This window comes from Lutra lutra, chromosome 6 (assembly GCF_902655055.1).
Source record: "Lutra lutra chromosome 6, mLutLut1.2, whole genome shotgun sequence".
NCBI lineage: Eukaryota > Metazoa > Chordata > Mammalia > Carnivora > Mustelidae > Lutra > Lutra lutra.
In genome coordinates, this window is record NC_062283.1 from 130,684,131 (window position 1) to 130,703,648 (window position 19,518).

Genomic DNA, 19,518 nt, shown 5'->3' on the forward strand with positions numbered 1-19,518 from the left:
AGATTGAGGCAGTCAGGAGATCATTTTACAAATTATTTATATTTTTATATATATCACATTATATATATATATATATATAATTTCTATAACATAATTATAATTATATATAATGTTATATAAATATATGTACACAATTTAAAATCAAGTACCTGCCTCAGTATTATGAGTGGTAGAGATAGAGGCTGAATCCAGGAAATCCAGAAATCCAGTTGGTATCTTTAATTATTACTCTTTTGAGCCTCTTTAAGAGTTTTGATACCTTAAAGGTCCTTTTGGATACCACTATTGTCATACAATAGTATCCTTTGTTTCTAAAAGGTTAAAAGTTTCAACTTTCTGGAAAATTCACTTTTGAAACACTTCTTTTCCTAGGCAACATGACAAAATTAGTTACGCTATTTTCTAGCAGGTACTGATTTTAAAAAGGTACTGCAGTTCTTCAATAGGGTGATCATAAGCTAAATGAACCACATTTCATAATTTCCTGAAGGTTACTTCGATTCTGCCTTATCTGTAGCTGTTAAAGAAAATGAATTACAGACTTGGAGCAAATTTTGGCCAATCCAGATTCTAAGAGGCAGAACTGCCAACAGCAAGTGGTCTTGTTTAAAAAGCAGATGTAGGGGCGCCTGGGTGGCTCCAGTGGGTTAAAGCCTCTGCCTTCGGCTCAGGTCGTGATCTCAGGATCCTGGGATCGAGCCCCGCATCGGGCTCTCTGCTCAGCAGTGAGCCTGCCTCCCCCTCTCTCTGCCTGCCTCTCTGCCTACTTGTGATCTCTCTCTCTGTGTCGAATAAATAAATAAAAAAAAAAAAAAAAAAAAAAAAAAAAAAGCAGATGTAGATGCTAATCACAGCACAAAGCTCACAGGCTCTCCCTGAAGGTGTGGCTGGAAAAACTAACAGGCGAACTAACAGTTCTTTCCTCAACAATCCTCCTCGTCAGCATTTTGAAAAAGAGAGCAACAGCCTCTGCCATGACAACACTGCAGCAAAACTCTGACATAAGATCTACTTCTTCATTAGTGTATAATATTAACACACTCATTTTCACTATATAAAAATTCTTAAAATGCTGACTTGACAGTATCACAGAAACACTATATATTTCACTATATGAATCAGTGTTTGTACACTAGAAGTATGTTCTAATCATAATTTCCAAATGTATTAAAGATACATTTATGAATCTATAGAAGTATCCTTAAGTGAAAGAATGAATGATTTGCCACAAATGCAAAATAAAAGCATTTCTTGGCTTTTGGTATTTACCCACTTGCAAAACTAGTTGAAAAGTAAATATAATTAAGTTATTTGAATAATTTTTCTCACTGCACTTGGGGCACTTTTAAAAAACTATCTAGACATTTTATACCAATAACCACAGTACTGGTTTAATTTTGATTTAAAAAAATTACAAAAGCAGTATGTGCTTTTTGAAACACACTTCAACGAAACAATAAATTGTGTAAAATGTGAAAGCTCCCACTCCATTCTCCCTTCTGCAGGGGAATCACTTCAGAAGAATCACTTACAGATGGGTGCTAGCCTTCTGATATTCAAAAATTTTAAAAATGAAGAGATGTAGAAGTGTTATAAAAAAAAAAAAATCCTGGGCGCCTGGGTGGCTCAGTGGGTTGAGCCTCTGCCTTCGGCTCAGGTCATGATCTCAGGGTCCTGGGATTGAGTCCTGCATCGGGCTCTCTCCTTGGCAGGGAGCCTGCTTCCTCCTCTCTCTCTCTGCCTGCCTCTCTGCCTACTTGTGATTTCTGTCAAATAAATAAATAAAATCTTAAAAAAAAATCCTGCTATAACAAATGTACTGGTGCTTCTTTTAAAACTGTCATTAACTCTACTTGGGAACTTAGAAATATTCAAAGTTATCTCGTTTTCCCAGTATCCAGTCTTCTATTAAATGCATTCTAAAAAAATAACTCACAGACTTCAAAATACTAGATTTGTAAGGCTGATTTAGCCATATGTATATTTTATACTTTGATCAGGAGTTCCATCCCTGAAAAGTGTCTCATTTTAAAGCACTATGTAAGTTTGCCATTTGAGAGTCATGTTCTTAATTCTTTTGTAAAGTTTTCCTATAAAGCACTACTTCCTAACTTACTTTCCCACATGCTGGGTGTGTTAAAAATAAAATAGAACTCTACAGCCACTTCCTAAATACAATCCCATAAGCACTGTAATCAATGTGCAAGCTAAAATGTATCTCTTTATCTTCCAGTTTACATGGCTATATTTAGAGATTGTAGATCTGGGCCAGAACCAGGGTTCTGCACACAAATACCACCAGAAATAACAGATCTATTCAAGCCCAATGACTGGGGATCACTTCTATTCAAAATGAGAAAAGATCTCTTATGGCCTGCAAACAGAAACCATAAATGCTATTTCAACACTTTCATACAGTTTTCTCTCTTTGATAGAGTTTCCAAACAAACAGTTATAACAAGTTTTTTTTTTTAAGGTTGTATTATCTGTAAACAATCAGGAGTGTATTATGTGCCTATGAATTTTAAAAATCTAGAAAAGTTTGTTCTAAAAACCTCATGAGGAGGTGTCTTCATTTAAAGTTAAATGACTATATGTGGTATACTCACAATGCAGACTCCATCTACAAAAAATATAAATACGAAAACAGTCATTTAAGTGGGCAATCAATGCTGCAGACAAATTACTTCCTATTTGGACTTCTTGAACTAAGACAACACAGCATTCTGATTTCATTTCAAATGTTAATAACTATTTCTCTACTTTCTCCTTGTCACCTTTTGAATCAAGAGCCTTTTAAAGGTTCGATTTTTAATTAGGTTTATTCCCAACTTTCAAATAGGGCCCTATTTACAACCACTTAGGAAAAAATACAAAATGTGACAAACAGCTTTCTGAAGGCCATTTCAGACACAAAAGGGATGGTTAATAAACAAGGGTGAGCACTGCATAACGTCATAGAGCTGGCAGAACATACGTATTCCAGGCAACATTATCTTTCAACTGACTCCAATGTATTTTTTTCTTTTTTTAAGTAGGAGGCAAAGGGGGAGGGGGTCACTGATAATCTGTTTTGACAGGACGCTGAAGGGGGAAAAAAATCCACAGGCTGTTCTACAGTAAGACTAGAGCTTTGTTCGGTTCTGACTTGTGGAGACTTGTACAGAAGACAACGTTATTTACGTTTTGGAGACTTCCATTTAAAGGACCGAGGCGGCTGTCGCTGCCAGCCTCAGCATTTTCTGCCCGGGCCCGACTCACGATGGAAACCGTCTCTCCACCCACCACAGGCCGCCCCTTCCCCTGAGGGGCGCCGGCCAGCCCGAGACGCCCCCGCCGGGTTGCGCGGCCGGCCGGGCGGTTGCTCCAGGGGCGCCCTCCCTGAGAAGCGTTCTCCGCAGCTGTTCGGTAGGGAGGCGGGGAGGCGTCGCGATCTCGGGGCAGCCCGGGCAGCTCTGCCCGGTACCCGCCCTCCCGGCCCCTCGCCCGGGTACCTCGTCCTGGCCGCGGCCCCCGCCGCACTGCTTGCAGCCCAGCAGCTCCGAGACGGCCAGCGAGGCCGTGTACGCCTCGTTCGCTGTGGTGGCCAGGCGCATGTCGGCGCGGGGAGCGCTGCCGACGGGCAGGAGAACGGCGGCGGTGCCGAGAAGGCGAGCGCTGCCCTGACCGCCGGGCTCCGGGCTGCAGCGCCTCAGTCAGCGCGGACCGCGGCAGCACTGCGGCCCCGACAAACAAGCCGCGCAGCCCCGCCCCCGCCGTCACTCCGCCCGCACGGCGGCCGCATGCGCCGATGCCGGCCCCCGGGGCCGCGGAGTGCCGCCCCCTTAGCGCGGAGGAGCGGAGGGTGACGGGCGGTCTGCGGCAGCCCGGCGGAAAAACAACCTCGAGCGTCCGAGCTCCCCCCAGAAGCTAATTCTCACGCCAGGAGCGGGTTCGGCCGGGGGGCGCTATGGCTGAAGGTGCAGCGCGGGCCCTTAGGCGTCAGCGAAAGGCAAATGTGCTCCTGCCCTAGCATCAGCAGTCGAGAGCCTGACCTCCTTCCACCCTCTCGGATTCATTTACCTTGAGCGAAACGGCGACCAGCCTCTCTGTGCGGACCCTGACACCCCCAGGAGGAACCAAGTTCGCTTTACATTTTATGAACTACTGCAGTCCCCTTCGTCCTTTCCCATAATGCCCAAACATCGCTGAATGGGCACAGAATGTTGGAACAAGTACGGGCCTATGGCCTCTATTCAATACAAAATTAGTTTTGGTAAGCTATGTACAAACTATAAAATCATTCTCCTACACGGATAATAAGCCTTGGTGCCAATCTCTGAATTTCCTTTCTCTTTGCGAGTATATTCAAAGGTTTAAAATTTCTAATGTTCTCATAAGTGCCCTGGGTTCTAAAGAAAGAATTTCTCACTTTGAAATCTGATGAGGAACTCGAGAAAATACAGGTTTTAAAGGAGCATAAATAACTGACATTGCTGGCCTTGAAACACGAATCTCTCAAGTCCCGTGTTAACACTATTTCCTTACACGGCTTCATTAACTTCTTTTAAAAATCAACTTTTAAATAAAATCTTTTTTTGCATGTCTGCTCTTGTGTTTTCAAAAGTTTACATGTTCGGGTTAAGAGAAAAAAAAAGCTGGAACATTCTGACAGAAGGAAACAAGCAGAGTTTAAATCAATAAAACTGACAGACACAGAATCAGGACTCCTAAATGCAAGTAAGTTTCAGTCTTGTCTTAGAAGTGAGGTTACAATGTCTCAGAGAAGTTACTCTTACGGCTCTTAAAGTGTCATATTTTAAAAGCAGGTTAAAATGGTTATTTTTTATCTTCTCCAGATAAGGTAAATGCTGTGTGTTCTCATACACTGCTTTTACAAATTGCAAAATCATGCAAAAATTTTTTTTACTGATCAAGAAAAGCAATTTGGGGTTAATATTAACACAAAAGAAAAGGCTACAGAGGCTTCCAAGCTCTCTCCCTCTGAGCACAACCACAAAAGCAAACAATATAATCAAATGCCCACTCAGTCACAAACAAACAAGGAGCAAAAATTAACTCAGTAAAACACTCAATTTGCAGCAATACCCTCCAAGATAAACTGGTTGTAGAGGAATTCCTTGGAAACATAAATGGACTTGATATATGAGGTTGGGAGCCATACTGCTAGATAATGAGAGAAGTATATGAAAATGACTCTGCTGTAAGAGTTGAGCTGTGACTTTTATTTTCTGGAAGGGATAAAACAGTGGGGTCAGTTGTCTACTAGGGCATAACCTTGTTGGTGACATTAAAATGATACATGTGCAAAATGGAAAATGCTTAACTTTCTATTTTTTAATGAGAGGCAAAGGAAATGCATGCATTTAGCTAATCCAAAAATGGTTTAAAATAGTTAAATGCAAATCAAAACTGCAAGCTATATATATATATAGTAGGGTTTGATCCTTAGAGCTTGATAAATATTTACTGAAGAAGCATACAGTAAAATTGTATAGGAAACTGCAATTAGGATTACTTCCCCCCCCCCAGGAAATTTCAGTTTAATTATTTATTTTGATGCTGCCTTACATAAAAAGAAAAATAATTTTAACTCCTAACTCAGTGATTTACTGAGGACCTTTAAGTTATTAAATGTCAAGATTGCTTTATGGTCTCTATAAAGACTGACTTAAGTTCTTCAAAGAGTACTAATTTCTGCCCTTTACAATATGGAGTATGGTGAATTAGTTACTTTATTCTCCAACATAAAGGGTTGCCTCCAAATAAATCTACAGTAACTAAGAATTCCTAGCAATATATTAACCTGCAAATATCGCTGTGTAGATTTCACTTCTGGAAATGTTTTGTTTCAAATCTTTCAGTAAAAAAGTTTGGAATAGAGTTCACTTCTTGAGTAGGCTAGATGTCCTGAAGGTGCTTCTCCTAACAAACCCGCAGTGCTAGGCATGTCTTGGCATGCAATAAACATCTGCTAAAAAAATGAAATCCTGATCACAGAACAATAATTGGAAAGCACTAGGCTTTTGATATTTATCACAGGTTATCATTAGAGGTCAGCAGTTACTTTATAAAGTTTGCTAGTACTTAAGTATTTCAACATTTTATTTCTTCTAGGAAGAATCCTGATTAATCCAAGAAGTAACAGTAATTCTGAGATATTTCCTTTTCCCTAAAAATGTTTTGGTAGACTTACTCAGCAGTATCAAAGGTTTTTACATGTAATTATTAGTAATGGTCTCAACTCTTAATATTCTCAAAAAGGAGCTGACATACCTATGTAAAAGCAGGGTGGTGTCAAATGACTTTATCTGAACTGAGAACTATGATGTATTAGAGAGTTTAGACTTGAAGCTGTGGTGTAAGACAGGCTTCCTGAAGGAAGAACATCTGAGCTGGGGCTCAGAGGATTAATGGAGAAGCCTTGGCAAGAAATTTTGGGGGGACGGAAGGAGGGAAGGCTTGAGAGATAAAAGTTCTAAGCAAAGGCCTAAGTTCTAAGTTCTAAGCATGTGCAAAGGCCCAGAGGCAGGAGAGAGAGAATGGCCCAAACAGAGAAGCTGAATAAAGGAAATTTATTTGGTCTGGAAGGGGGGCTGGTGGGTATAGACATTGAATAGAGTTCAAGTAAAAGATCAACAGTAGGGAGGGACCTTGTTCAAGCTTCATTAAAGAATGTAAATTTCATTCTTAAGACTACTGTGGACTTACTCAAAGTTTTAAACAGTAGAAAAACATCAGATTTGCATTTCACTACAGTTTAGAAAAATATATTGCAAAGGGCAACAATTGGCAGCAGGGAGGTAAGTTAGCAAGGCTGCTGAGGCAATTTTGGCAAGGCAATATCGTGGATCTGAAGAACAAAAGGAATGAAGCAAAGTGTAGGGATGAAGGTGGACTCTGTCTAACATAATATGTTTCTTGAGAAAGGAAATCATGCCTCATACTCTCGTTTGAAATTGAGGAAATAAATCTCAAATTAGCTGCTCTCCTGACCAACTGGCTTTCCTACATCCATTAGATTTTTAGAACTAGTTAATTCATGGAAAAGAACAGATGTATTTTAGTAGAACGAACACTTATCAGTCCAACAGGCCTAATAACACTTTCATAAACCACATATTAAATCTTGAATTATCCCTTTTACCATAGGAATTATATTAAACTACTACAGATTTGTAGATCTATTCATTAGAATAGGAATTATATTTAATAATTGGTTAGAAAACACATATAGCAGTGGTTTCATTCATTAAACCAAAGAATGCCTTTAAGAGTGAGCTTTAAAACATTCTTTAAAAATGCCCTATTGTCATTTAAAACATTTTATTTAGAATGCTGGTTTATAAGATAACTTCTGCTTACTAATGTTGTCAAGATTTTTTCCTCCAAAAGGGGAACCCTCCTACACTGTTGGTGGGAATGCAAGCTGGTACAGCCACTCTGGAAAACAGTATGGAAGTTCCTCAAAAGGTTGAAAATAGAGCTACTCTACAACCCAACAATTGCACTACTGGGTATTTACCCCAAAGATACAAATGTCGTGATCTGAAGGGGTGAATGCACCCCACTGTTTATAGCAGCAGTGTCCACAATAACTAAACTATGGGAAGAGCCTAGATGTCCATCAACAGAAGAATGGATAAAGAAGATGTGGCTACACACACACACACACACACACACACACACACACACACACACACAGGAATATTATGCAGCCACCAACCCCCCCCCCCCCCCGAAATCTTGCCATTTGCAATGATGTGGATGGAACTAGAGGGTAGTACGCTAAGCAAAATAAGCCAATCAGAGAAAAAACAATTATGATCACACTGATAGGAATCTGAGAAACAAGACAGAGGATCATAGGGGAAGGGAGGAAAAAATGAAACAAGATGAAACCAGAGAGGGAGACAAACCATAAGAGATGCTTAATCCCAGGAAACAAACTGACGGTTGCTGTAGTGGAGGGGGGTAGGGGATGGGGTGGTGGGGTGATGGACATTGGGGAGGGTATGTGCTATGGTAAGTGCTGTGAATTGTGTAAGACTGATGATTCACAGACCTGTACCCCTGAAACAAATAATACATTATGTGTTAATTAAAAAAAATTTTTTTTCCTCCAGCTCATATCTTCCTGTTTTTATATATATAGCTTGTCTGCTAAGCACTTTTTTTCCTTTCAACATCATGTTTTGAGTACAGTGAGATCTTTTTAGCACTGAACTTTAATTTTAAGTTGTTCTCTTATTTGTCCTCTACTTTTCTCACTTCTTCAATTTAATTTTTAGAATTTATCACTTACAAAGGAGCAAGACTGTTGACTGATTTTTGCTCTCATTCTCTCCTTTGGGGGTTTCTTCTTTTAGAAATGCAGTTTTGAATCTCTGCATAGGGTTTTAGAAACTCATAGGCCATCACCCATATTTGTAACTAACAATATTCCAAACAATGTTGTGGTTGTTTGTTTGTTTTTTTTAAGATTTAATTTATTTATTTGACAGAGAGAGAGACAATCACAAGCAGGCAGAAAGGCAGGTAGAGAGAGCGAGAGGGGGAAGCAGGCTCCCTGCTGAGCAGAGAGCCCGATGCGGGGCTCGATCCCAGGACCCTGGGATCATGACCTGAGCTGAAGGCAGAGGCTTAACCCACTGAGCCACCCAGGTGCCCCACAATGTCGTGGTTTTAAATTAGAAAAACAATTCCCCCCAAAGAATAAGCATGTTAAATTGTGGTCAGGTTTTCCAGGTTAATAAGACTAGTGACTTACCAACTTCTACTTGTCACACACTAAAGCAACTGACATATACAAGGCAGATATTTACTTCTATTTCCAAATTTATAAAGCAGAAACTTCTAAAATATGGCTAACTTGCCCAAGATTATAAAAGTATTAAATTGCAATCAGGGATTAGAATGCAGGTCTGTCTGAATCCTGAGCAGCAGAAGGTGGGTTGCTTCTTTTAATGAGTATTTTATAAATTTTGAGAACTATGTATTAGTCTTAGTTCTTGATTCTGAGGACAAAAGTAAAGGGAAAAAAAATCTATCTCCCTTTCTTACATTCAGGATGAGATCTGGGGGGTGTGTGTGTGTGTGTGTGTATGTGTGTGTATTTGGTTTTTAAGAAAAATGATGAAATGAGTCATCTCGGTTTTTGAGAACTTCCCTCCTCTACTTTTCTATCCTTGTCACTCTCCTTAGTGTCTTTTCCCAGGCCTTTGCTAACCTCATGCTGCTTAAAGCTCCACTACAGAACTCACCTGAATCTGCCCTAAGACCCCACCTAAGTCTACTAAAAGGTACTCATACTACCTACCCCTATTCCTCTTGGAATAACTGGTTGATGTGCTGGGAAGAAAGGCTTCTTGAAACAGTTCACACTATTTATTGTATGAAGTACTGATACCTCACACTAATTTATTTATTGTCTGAGTCAATAGAATATAAGCTCCACAAAAATCAGAATTTTTTTATTTTTCACAGCTGTATTTCCAATGCCCAAGTGCCTCACACATAGTAGACCCTCAATAAGTATGTATTGAATGAACTCCACAGAGATGATTTCTATTAAAAAAAAAAGTTTAACTCAAGTGAAAGCTTAACATTGAACTTCAAGTTCAATATTCAGTTTATGAAAGATTTGGGCCATCTAGACAAAGATTTTTGGACGTTTTGGGTCTACTATATAAGCAGGCAGGCTTTGCTTGGGAATCAGCCTGTCCTTGGGCTCAGCTCTGCTAAAGCAACTTCTATTTTTCTTAGTCTCTCCCCATTTTCTCCTTGGGAACCCACAAATAGTCCCAAGCTTCTTTGATTTTTCTTTGCTTGCTCTCCTTGCACTACAAAGATAGCTCTAAAGGTTCAGGCAATGATATATATGGCTCACTTGTTAAGTCGGGCAGGTACTTACAAGTCAGACACTGCCTATATACATATCATTGTTTGACAAGATTCATGAACATTCTGTAACCAGGTTTGGCTTTCAACATCTTTAGGCCTAAGGTGAAATGACAGGAAATAAACTGTCTATTGAGATCTCAAAATTAAATGGGAGAACTCATTCAAAAATGCTACAAGTTTTATAGGTGAACTACTTTCCAGCATTATTGTTAAGTTAAATAATAATCGGTTTAATTTGGAATAGGCTGAGATTCAGGTAAAAGGTGAGTGTTGGGGGAAACTGAGAGAACTTTATCACATATGTACTTAGGAGCTACTGAAAGTTTTAAAGGAGGAGGAAAAGGAAGTGATACAAACTCAAAAAAAGGTAACCAAAGATACTAAATATATGACACATATATCTGAGAAAATATTTCTCAGACTATGCACATATACTACTGTACTGTACAATTTTTAAAATACTTTTTGAGGAGCTGGATGGCAACTCTATCTAAAACCATATATGAAAATAAATATTTTTTAAATTCTCAAAGTACTTCTGGTTTGTGAGCACAAGGAAAGAGCTGATTTTAATATGTAACCTATAATATTTTTAAGTTCTTTTACTTATTTATTTATTTTTAGTAATCTCTACACCTAATATGGGGCTTGACCTCATGATCCTGAGATCAAGAGTCGGATGTTCTACCAACTGAGCCAGCCGGGACCCCTTAAATCTTTTAATCAAGTTATTTTTTTATTTATAACTATCCTGACCTCCCTATCCATGCCCACCCCACCCTATGATTATTACTATTATGTAGTGAATAGAGATTTACAATATGTTTTTCTTGCACAATTCAAAGAATCCCCACTCAATTCCTCTGTGATAATCTTTAGCTGTAGGTCCTTTAATCCTTTAAATTACCTTCTTTCTTTACCTCCTTCTGAGATCTCTAGTTTTCCAAGAGGGTATTAAGAGCCTAACCTGGTCACAAAGTACAAGGCCACATCCAGGGACGACTTGCATGTTATTAAGCTTCTTAGAAGTAAAATGCCATTCACTGAACTTTCCCATCTGTTCTGCCCTCCAAAATCCTCACTGTAACTCTGTGGGCCATTTCCCCCTTTGTCCATAGAGTACATATACATTTAGGGCATTGTAGTTCAACAGAAATGTTTATTTTTACTTATCACTACTATCTTTCTGGTTAGCTAAAAATACTCAAAAAAAGAGATAAGGCCACTTAAAATTATATTTTTTACAGGAGCTTAAATTTGAACAGAATTCAAGATCATTTCATTTGTAGTAACAGAAAATCTGGTTTTCCTAATTTCTGGCAACTGATTGAGAAATTCTAAAATAGGATTTTATTCAGATATTACAAATTGGAGAAGGTAGTATTCTTTCTTGTTACAACTCAAATTTAAAAATACATTTTGGCATAGGTTTATGTACAGATGTCAAGAATATTTTATCAATTAACAGAAATCTTAATATTATGTAAACACTTAGCATTCAATTATTATTTATAGGTATACTGAATGCCAAATTACATGCATTTAATTTCTTAAATCCAATGAACAAGCAGAATTATCTTACTCTGAGTCTGGTGTCTATGTTATTTAGATTTACACCTCTCATATAAGCCACACAGATTGGCAGATAGCTTGGGACTCTGTTAGGGAACATTAAATGGGGAGTCATCTAGTTTACTACCCAATTCTGAAACAAACAGAAAAACAAAAAGCAGAAACCCAGCCTGTAAATCCCTTAACAGCCCTTCCAGTTTTACCCCCTTCAAATTTTTTTTTTTTAAAGATTTTATTTGTTTATTTGACAGAGAGAGAACTGGGGCCGGGGACTGAAGAAGGAGAAGCAGGCTCCCTGCTGAGCAGGGAGCAGGGCTCCATCCCAGGGTGCCGGGATCATGACCTGAGCCAAAGGCAGAAGCTTGACAACTGCACCTAGCCCCCTCAAATTTAAAATGAAGGGTTGGTGAAAGCCTTATTCTCTCAAACTTTATTTCAGCTCTAAAGTTCTGTCTGTTAATATAATTTCCTGATTTTATCAAGAGTTAAGACTAACTACAATCTAACCTCCTCCGGCACCAGGCTTGTTCCATTACCAGTGGTTTTCAAACTATATTTCTTAGGATCCATTCCTTACAAGTACTTTACAGTTATTTTTTTAAAAATATTTTATTTATTTATTTGACAGAGAGAGAGAGAGAGGGAGCACAAGCTGGGAGACTGGGAGAAGGAGAAGCAGACTCTCTGCTGAGCAAGCAGCTAGATGCAGGGCTTGATCCCAGTACCCTGGGATCATGACCTGAGTTGAAGGCAGACATTTAATGACTGAGCCACCCAGGCGCCCCTAGAGTTATTTTTTTTTTTAAAGATTTTATTTATTTATTTGACAGAGAGAGATCACAAGCAGGCAGAGAGAGAGGAGGAAGCAGGCTCCCTGCTGAGCAGAGAGCCCGATGCGGGGCTCGATCCCCCCTCAGGACTCTGAGATCATGACCTGAGCCGAAGGCAGCGGCTTAACCCACTGAGCCACCCAGGTGCCCCTCCCCTAGAGTTGTTATGAAATATTAGATTTAAGCTTACTTTTTCAAAGCAAACTACTAATGTATATCAACATTAAATGCATTAGAAACTACCATAATAATAATCTGTTGTCACTAGTAATTCAATTCCTGGACTAAATAAAGCTTCTTTTATCATCTCTGTGAGCAAATGTTTGAACATTTTTGTGAATTTGTCAATGATTAGGAAAGATATAGTTAATGTGTTCTAGCCTTTAAAAAAATTCACGGCTCTCTACATTTGTTGGAGTTTATTATATAAACTATATAGTGATTGGACTATAGCAGTGATTGGACTGCTACAGCATGTGGGTACTTTGCTTTCTGAATCTAGATTTCCTGTATATTATGCATACCAGAAAATACAGAAGTAATACTGCAGCCAGAATTCATAACCTCTTAATTTCAAATTTGTTTAAAACATAACATAGTGTCATTCACATAGACCAGTGGAACAGAGTGGAGAGCCCAGATATGGACCCGCAACTCTATGGTCAAATAATCTTTGACAAAGCAGGAAAAAATAAACAGTGGAAAAAAGACAGTCTCTTCAATAAATGGTGCTGGGAAAATTGGACAGTTATGTATAGAAGAATGAAACTTGACCATTCTCTTACACTATACATAAAGATAAACTCGAAATGGATAAAAGACTTCAACGTGAGGCAGGAATCTGTCAAAATCCTAGAGGACATAGGCAGTAACCTCTTTGACATCGGCCACAGCAACTTCTTTCAGGACATGTCTCCAAAGGCAAAGGAAACAAAAGCAAATATGAACTTTTGGGACTTCATCAAGATCCAAAGCTTCTGCACAGCAAAGGAAACAATCAACAAAACAAAGAGGCAACCCATGAAATGGGAGAAGATATTTGCAAATGACAGTACAGACAAAGGGCTGATATCTAAGATCTATAAAGAACTCCTCAAACTTAACACTCAAAAAACAGATAATTATGTCAAAAAATAGGCAGAAGACATGAACAGACACTTCTCCAAAGAAGACATACAAATGGCTAACAGACACATGAAAAAATGTTCACCATCATTAGCCATCAGGGAGACTGAAATCAAAACCACATTGAGATACCACCTTACACCTGTTAGAATGGCCAAAATGAACAAGACAGTAAACAACAAGTGTTGGAGAGGAAGTGGAGAAAGAGGAACCCTCTTACACTGTTGGTGGGAATGCAAGTTGGTGCAGCCACTTCGGAAAATAGTGTGGAGATTCCTTAAGAAATTAAAAATAGAGCTTCCCAATTGCACTACTTCCTCCCAAATGCACTACCAGGTATTTAGCCCAAAGATGCAGATGTAGTGAAAAAAGGGCCATCTGTACCCCAATGTTCATAGCAGCAATGACCATAGTCGCCAAACAGTGGAAAGAGCCAAGATGCCCTTCAACTGACGAATGGATAAAGAAGATATGGTCATATATACAATGGAATATTACACCTTCATCAGAAAGGATGAATACCCAACTTTTATATCAACATGGACGGGACTGGAGGAGATTATGCTGAATGAAATATGTCAAGCAGAGAGAGTGAATAACCATATAGTTTCACTTACTTGTGGAGCATAAGGAATAACATGGAGGACATTGGGAGAAGGAGAGGAGAAGCTGAGTTGGGGGAAATTGGAGGGGGAGATGAACTATGAGAGACCATGGACTGTGGGAAACAAACTGAGGGTTTTGGAGGGGAAAGGGGTGGGGGATTGGGTGAGCCTGGTGGTGGGTATTAAGGAAGGCATATATTGCATGGAGCACTGGGTATGGTACATAGACAATGAATCTTGGAACACTGAAAAAATAAAATAAAAACAACAACACAGCGTCTTTGTTCACATTGACTTGATAAATGATTTATTTAAACTTAAAGACATCATTAATAAAATGATGGTTTTAGATATTGCATAAATCAGAGTTCTGGTAATACTGTTTGACTAAAGGCTGTGCTGACAAAAAAATTAGTAACACATTTGAATATCACTGCCTTATATATATCCCGCATTTCCTAGTATGTAATCTGGAACTCATAGTGGGTTTGGGGGATCCACGCTTGTCTACAGTTCCCTACATTATCCACCCAAGGCTTGGGTCCAGCTTTAAGGTTCAAAGAAAGATTCAAGGATTTCTCCGGGTTCCAGCAGAATGCAATGGCTGGGGTGGGGAGGGGGGTTTGTGCTTAAGTTTAAAGTCTCATTCCCATCCATGTTAAATAGAGCCTTAAAGAGAAAAGGTTCTTAGACTTAGAGTCACAGTGGTTTATGACAGTCTACTGAATTACAAACCAAACTTGCTTTCCAATAGAACTTTCATTTAGCCTGTTCTGGATCTGGTCTAGAACTGGAAGAATTATCAATCCTTTTAGCCCTTCTCCAGAAAACATGAATAAAGTCAATCTTATCCTTCAGTGACACACATGCCAACATGATCAATAACAGCTTTTATCGTAAATCACAAAAATTTGACCTGAATTTCTTAGTAAAGTTACAACATAGTACTTTGAGATTTTTTTTATTACCAATGAAGCTATTACTGATATCCAAATAATCTTTTGTGTTTAAAATAGGTAGATTCTCAAAGAATACATTTGTTCTCTACAATTAGTGCTGTAAGAAGCTTCAACTTTCAAGTATCCAATGAGATTTAAAAATTAAACCACAGGGGGTGCCTGGGTGGCTCAGTGGGTTAAAGCCTCTGCCTTCAGCTCAGGTCATGATCTCAGGGTCCTGGGATCGAGCCCCACATTGGGCTCTCTGCTCAGCAGGGAGCCTGCTTCCCTCTCTCTCTCTCTCTGCCTGCCTCTCTGCCTACTTGTGATCTCTCTCTCTGTCAAATAAATAAAATCTTTAAAAAAAAATTAAACCACAATACTTTAATTTGCATATTACAAGTATACAATTAAAAGTATAAAACCCGAAAATATCACACATTAAATTTACAAATTGGGGGCTTGAAAAATATCTAAACTTCAAAAGATATCATAAAAAAGTATGTGGATCAGGAAAAAGAGCAAAGCAGAGTCAAAAGCAGGATGCAGTTCAAGTAGGTCATACTCAACTTTTAACTTTTTCTAAGAACCAAAAAACAAGCTTAGCAACAGCTTTCAGCCAACCACAAAGCAAACAGGTAAGGACTCAACCAATCCAGACACCAGTGAGGTCCAACCTTCAGTGTTTTTTAAAAAAAATTATAGAGTCAGAGCAGAGCACATTATAAAACAGGATATACTGTCCTGAGTTAAAAGGAACAAAGATAAAAATCTCTTCACCCATCCTTAAAAAAAAAATCAGATTTTAATAATATCGTGGTAATTTTGTTTCCACCCTCATTGTGCCAGACACTGTACATTAAAGTCACCTTTAAAATAATGTGTAATTGTAATAAAATATAGAATTTTATTTCTTGTTTTTGGTTAGAGGATAAGGGTAGGGAGATCTGTAAGAAAAGATTCTTCTCTTTTTAAATTCCCTGATACTCAATTTCCAATATTCATGGGGGCAAAAATGAAATGTTACAATCCAAATCCAAAAGTATGAGTACAAACAGTCACATCCAAATACAACCTTCAAAGCAACCAAGGAAATTAGACAGACTGCACAGTGCTCTTCTATGCAATTTTTTCTTCTTTATGACTCAATACTTATCTTTGAGAAGAAAAATTTCTGAAGATTTAGAAAGGATTTTCAAGAGCTACAGATTTCATCATTGTAGTGTTTAGTGCAAACCTCAGTATTTGTTCAAAGTGCCAGAGTGCTACTTGCAATAGAAACGTACAAACAGTGAAGCAATACTCCATAGTTTTCTTCATTTTGCCTTTGGCTTGCCAAATTTACAAAGTATTCTAGAGCAGTTACCAATATTTTCTCAAAAAATCTTCAAGAAGCACCTTTTGTTTTTTCTTCAAGTACTACTTAAACCACTTGCTGGTTTTAGTTCCCTAAAAAATAATTATTTTAAGTAGATCAGCTTGACTTGTCATATCAATTATTTCCTGTACTATAAAACATAGCTGGTTTTCTACTAATACAAGGATGCTGTCCAAAACATATGTGTATTTCCCCTTAATAGTTCATTATATTCTATACACCCCAAGGAAGGTGGGGGGAAAATTAAACAGTATTTGGAGACTAGCTCTAGACTTTATTTATTGGTGATACTCTCACTTTATCCCTTTCCTCTATCCTCAACTGTCCCAGATAACTAAGCTGTGTTGAATTAAAGAAAAAGGTAATTTCAATACATCATTTGGGAAAGACACACTTTACATCAAACTTATATCTTAAATCTTAAAATCTTTCAACAGTATCCATGGATCCACTCAAATATTACTGAAGGTTTTATCAATTACTTAACACTCATAAATGTATACACCAGGGACTAGTTATATATGTTTCTGTTAAATTCATGAACCTCTATATTTATTCAACATTTATTCAACTAATAGTAATAATGCATCTACTATGAGACAAGATTTTCCCCTGCCTCGGTCTGTCTTTGAGAACAATATCCATGTCTTCTTCCTATTTCCTCCCTCTCTTTTTTTATGATTTCCTATAGTGGTCCACCCACTATAGTCTTTTTGCTCATAAAGGGGCTCCTGGACTGAAGAATGCCTCAAACTGTAAACGCAAAGTGGTACAAAGGGCTTGGAAAGCAGGATTCTGAGCTATAGTGAGCATCTGATAGTTATTACAGCAGTTAGGTAATTTTGTGCCAATTGGTGAGGAGCTTTAAAACCAGCAACTCCAATTTTTAGTCTCAGACTTGACTTTGGAAGTAGACACACACTATACTCCATGGCTTCAGATTTGATAATATTAATAAAATAGACATACTGTTGCTAGTCTGTATCAGGTCCTCTTCTAGCGCATTTTACATGTACTTTAACTCATATTTAATATTGAACTCATTTAACCCTCCTAATAAACCTTTAGATAGATGCTCTTTTTACTTAAGAAATGGGAAATGGGGCGCCTGGGTGGCGCAGTTGATTAAGCGACTGCCTTTGGCCCAGGTCATGATCCCGGGGTCCTGGTATCGAGTCCCACATCGGGCTCCCCGCTGCTCTGCAGGGAGTCTGCTTCTCCCTCTCCCTACTGCTCTCCCTGCTTGTGCTCTCTCTCTCTGTGCCAAATAAATAAATAAATAAATAAATCTTAAAAAGAAAAAAAAAAAGGGAATGGGAAACTGAGGGACAGGTCAAGTATCTAACCCAAGATGCCATGGCAAGTAAGCAGCTTAAGGTTAGAACTCAAGCATGTCTGACTCCAAAGGCATGTCCTTTTACTATACCATGATGCTGCCTGATGATGTTTTAGTTCTCTCTCCACTGTTAATATTCCAGTGATTGTGCATCCATTAGGAAAGAGGCCAAGGGACCATAAACTCTTCTCTTCATCCCTGCCTATCATACTTTGCACTATTTTCCATGCAATCTCTTCTCAAAGACTGACTGTTCATCCCATCCTTGTCCCACCCCCTTCCCAAAATCATTAGAACCTCATTCCTCTCCAGGAAACCTGAACTGGCTCCCCACTGAGCCTACTGCCAAAATAGAACATATTTTGGTATCCACACTATCTCTTAATATCCCTTCTCCCTGGCTACTGGCTTTCTTATAAATTTAAATCTGATCCCTGTTTCCTTTATTCCACTTCCCTACTTTTGGTCCCTCTCTGAACCTTTACTCATTTCTCCCTGACACTTGAAAACATTCTTCCCTCACAGTTTTGCTAACTATATATTATTATAACTCACTTCAAAGGTCTTCTAAAATTTCATCTTCTGCAAAAAATTTTAGAAATTTTGTCATGCTGAAATGAGGAAGACCTTCTACCACTTCTACAGTTCACCACACTAATATTGTCTTTTAATCTCAAAAATACCATGCATTTTGGATTCAGTTAATAATTACTATTTGTGAATTTACTTATGTTATGTTCACAGTTTTAAAGTATAACCACAGAGTATTTATATGTCCCTTTTGGGCTGTGTTGAGAGTACATTCTATTTTTGATGCAAGGATTTGGGGAGTGGAAGTGTGTTAATCTTGCTTTATAAGTACTAGCACATGGTACAAGTATTTAAAAATACATTTTCATTTTATTATAGGATTTGTACACAGGACACCAAACAGAAAGCAATAGGCTTGAGTCTAACTAAAACATCATCAAAATATTTAAATGAGTAAAACTGTCTTTTAGCATAAACAAAATGTAACATTTTATGTAAAAAGAAAAAATGAAGACATAAATGAAGACAAATTGGCACATAGTCATTTTATTAATTAACTGGAATTTAAATAAAAACTTAAACCTTTTTAAGTAAAAAAAGAAATAAAGTCAATTTAATAGACTTAAAAAATTAGAAAATACCTTAGTTTTTTTCTTAATGGCTAAATATGGTATTGCTTACTCAAAAAAATTAAAAAATTCAGAGTGATTTATTTGGTAGGATTAAATCCAATGCTTTCTCTCTTTCTCTCTCTCTCTCACACACACACACACACACACACACACACACACACTCTTTTTCTCTCTGTCTCTCATATACCTTGAGATATTTCCTCCCACATTTGAGAATTTGGCCAAAATAGCTGACTATTATAGACTATTGTTATAGTAATACCTCATTACAACCGAATTGATTCTTTTGGGGTGAATCTTAAGAACAGAATCTAGAATAAGAAAAAAAAAAGGACATAAAATAGATGCAACAGAGTTTATATACCAAAGAATATGTTCCATACTCAAAGGAAAAGTTTTGGCCCACCTCTCTTACAGACAATTCACTTTTACTTTGTGCAAAAATATAACAAGCTTATTCATCTAGTTTATAAGTTCACAGTGATTTTTTTTTTTTTTAAAGTTCACATTGATTTAGAAGGGAATAGGGACTACTGTTTAAATAGATAGCAGAGAAAGTGTGATGGTCAGCCATTTAATGACAAGGGAGGAGTCAGAAAAATTCTAAAAAGCAGAAATAAGAACTTGAACAGCACAACAGTAGGAGGCCATTTACTATAAGGATACTT

The 19,518-nt window shown here is 38.0% G+C and overlaps 1 protein-coding gene across 2 annotated transcripts in view; it reads right to left on the reverse strand.

Moving 5' to 3' along the window:
* SESN1 (sestrin 1) overlaps nucleotides 1–19,518 on the reverse strand; it is a 119,709-nt gene that overhangs the window by 17,222 nt on the left and 82,969 nt on the right. The window contains exon 1 of one of the 2 annotated variants that reach the window (XM_047732822.1): nucleotides 3,495–3,735. The exons of the other annotated variant lie outside the window; for it this stretch is intronic. Within the exon in view, the coding sequence (XP_047588778.1) occupies nucleotides 3,495–3,596 (102 nt within the window). The 5' untranslated portion in view covers nucleotides 3,597–3,735. Of the gene's footprint in view, nucleotides 1–3,494; nucleotides 3,736–19,518 lie in introns of those variants that run through there. 2 annotated transcript variants of the gene reach the window in all.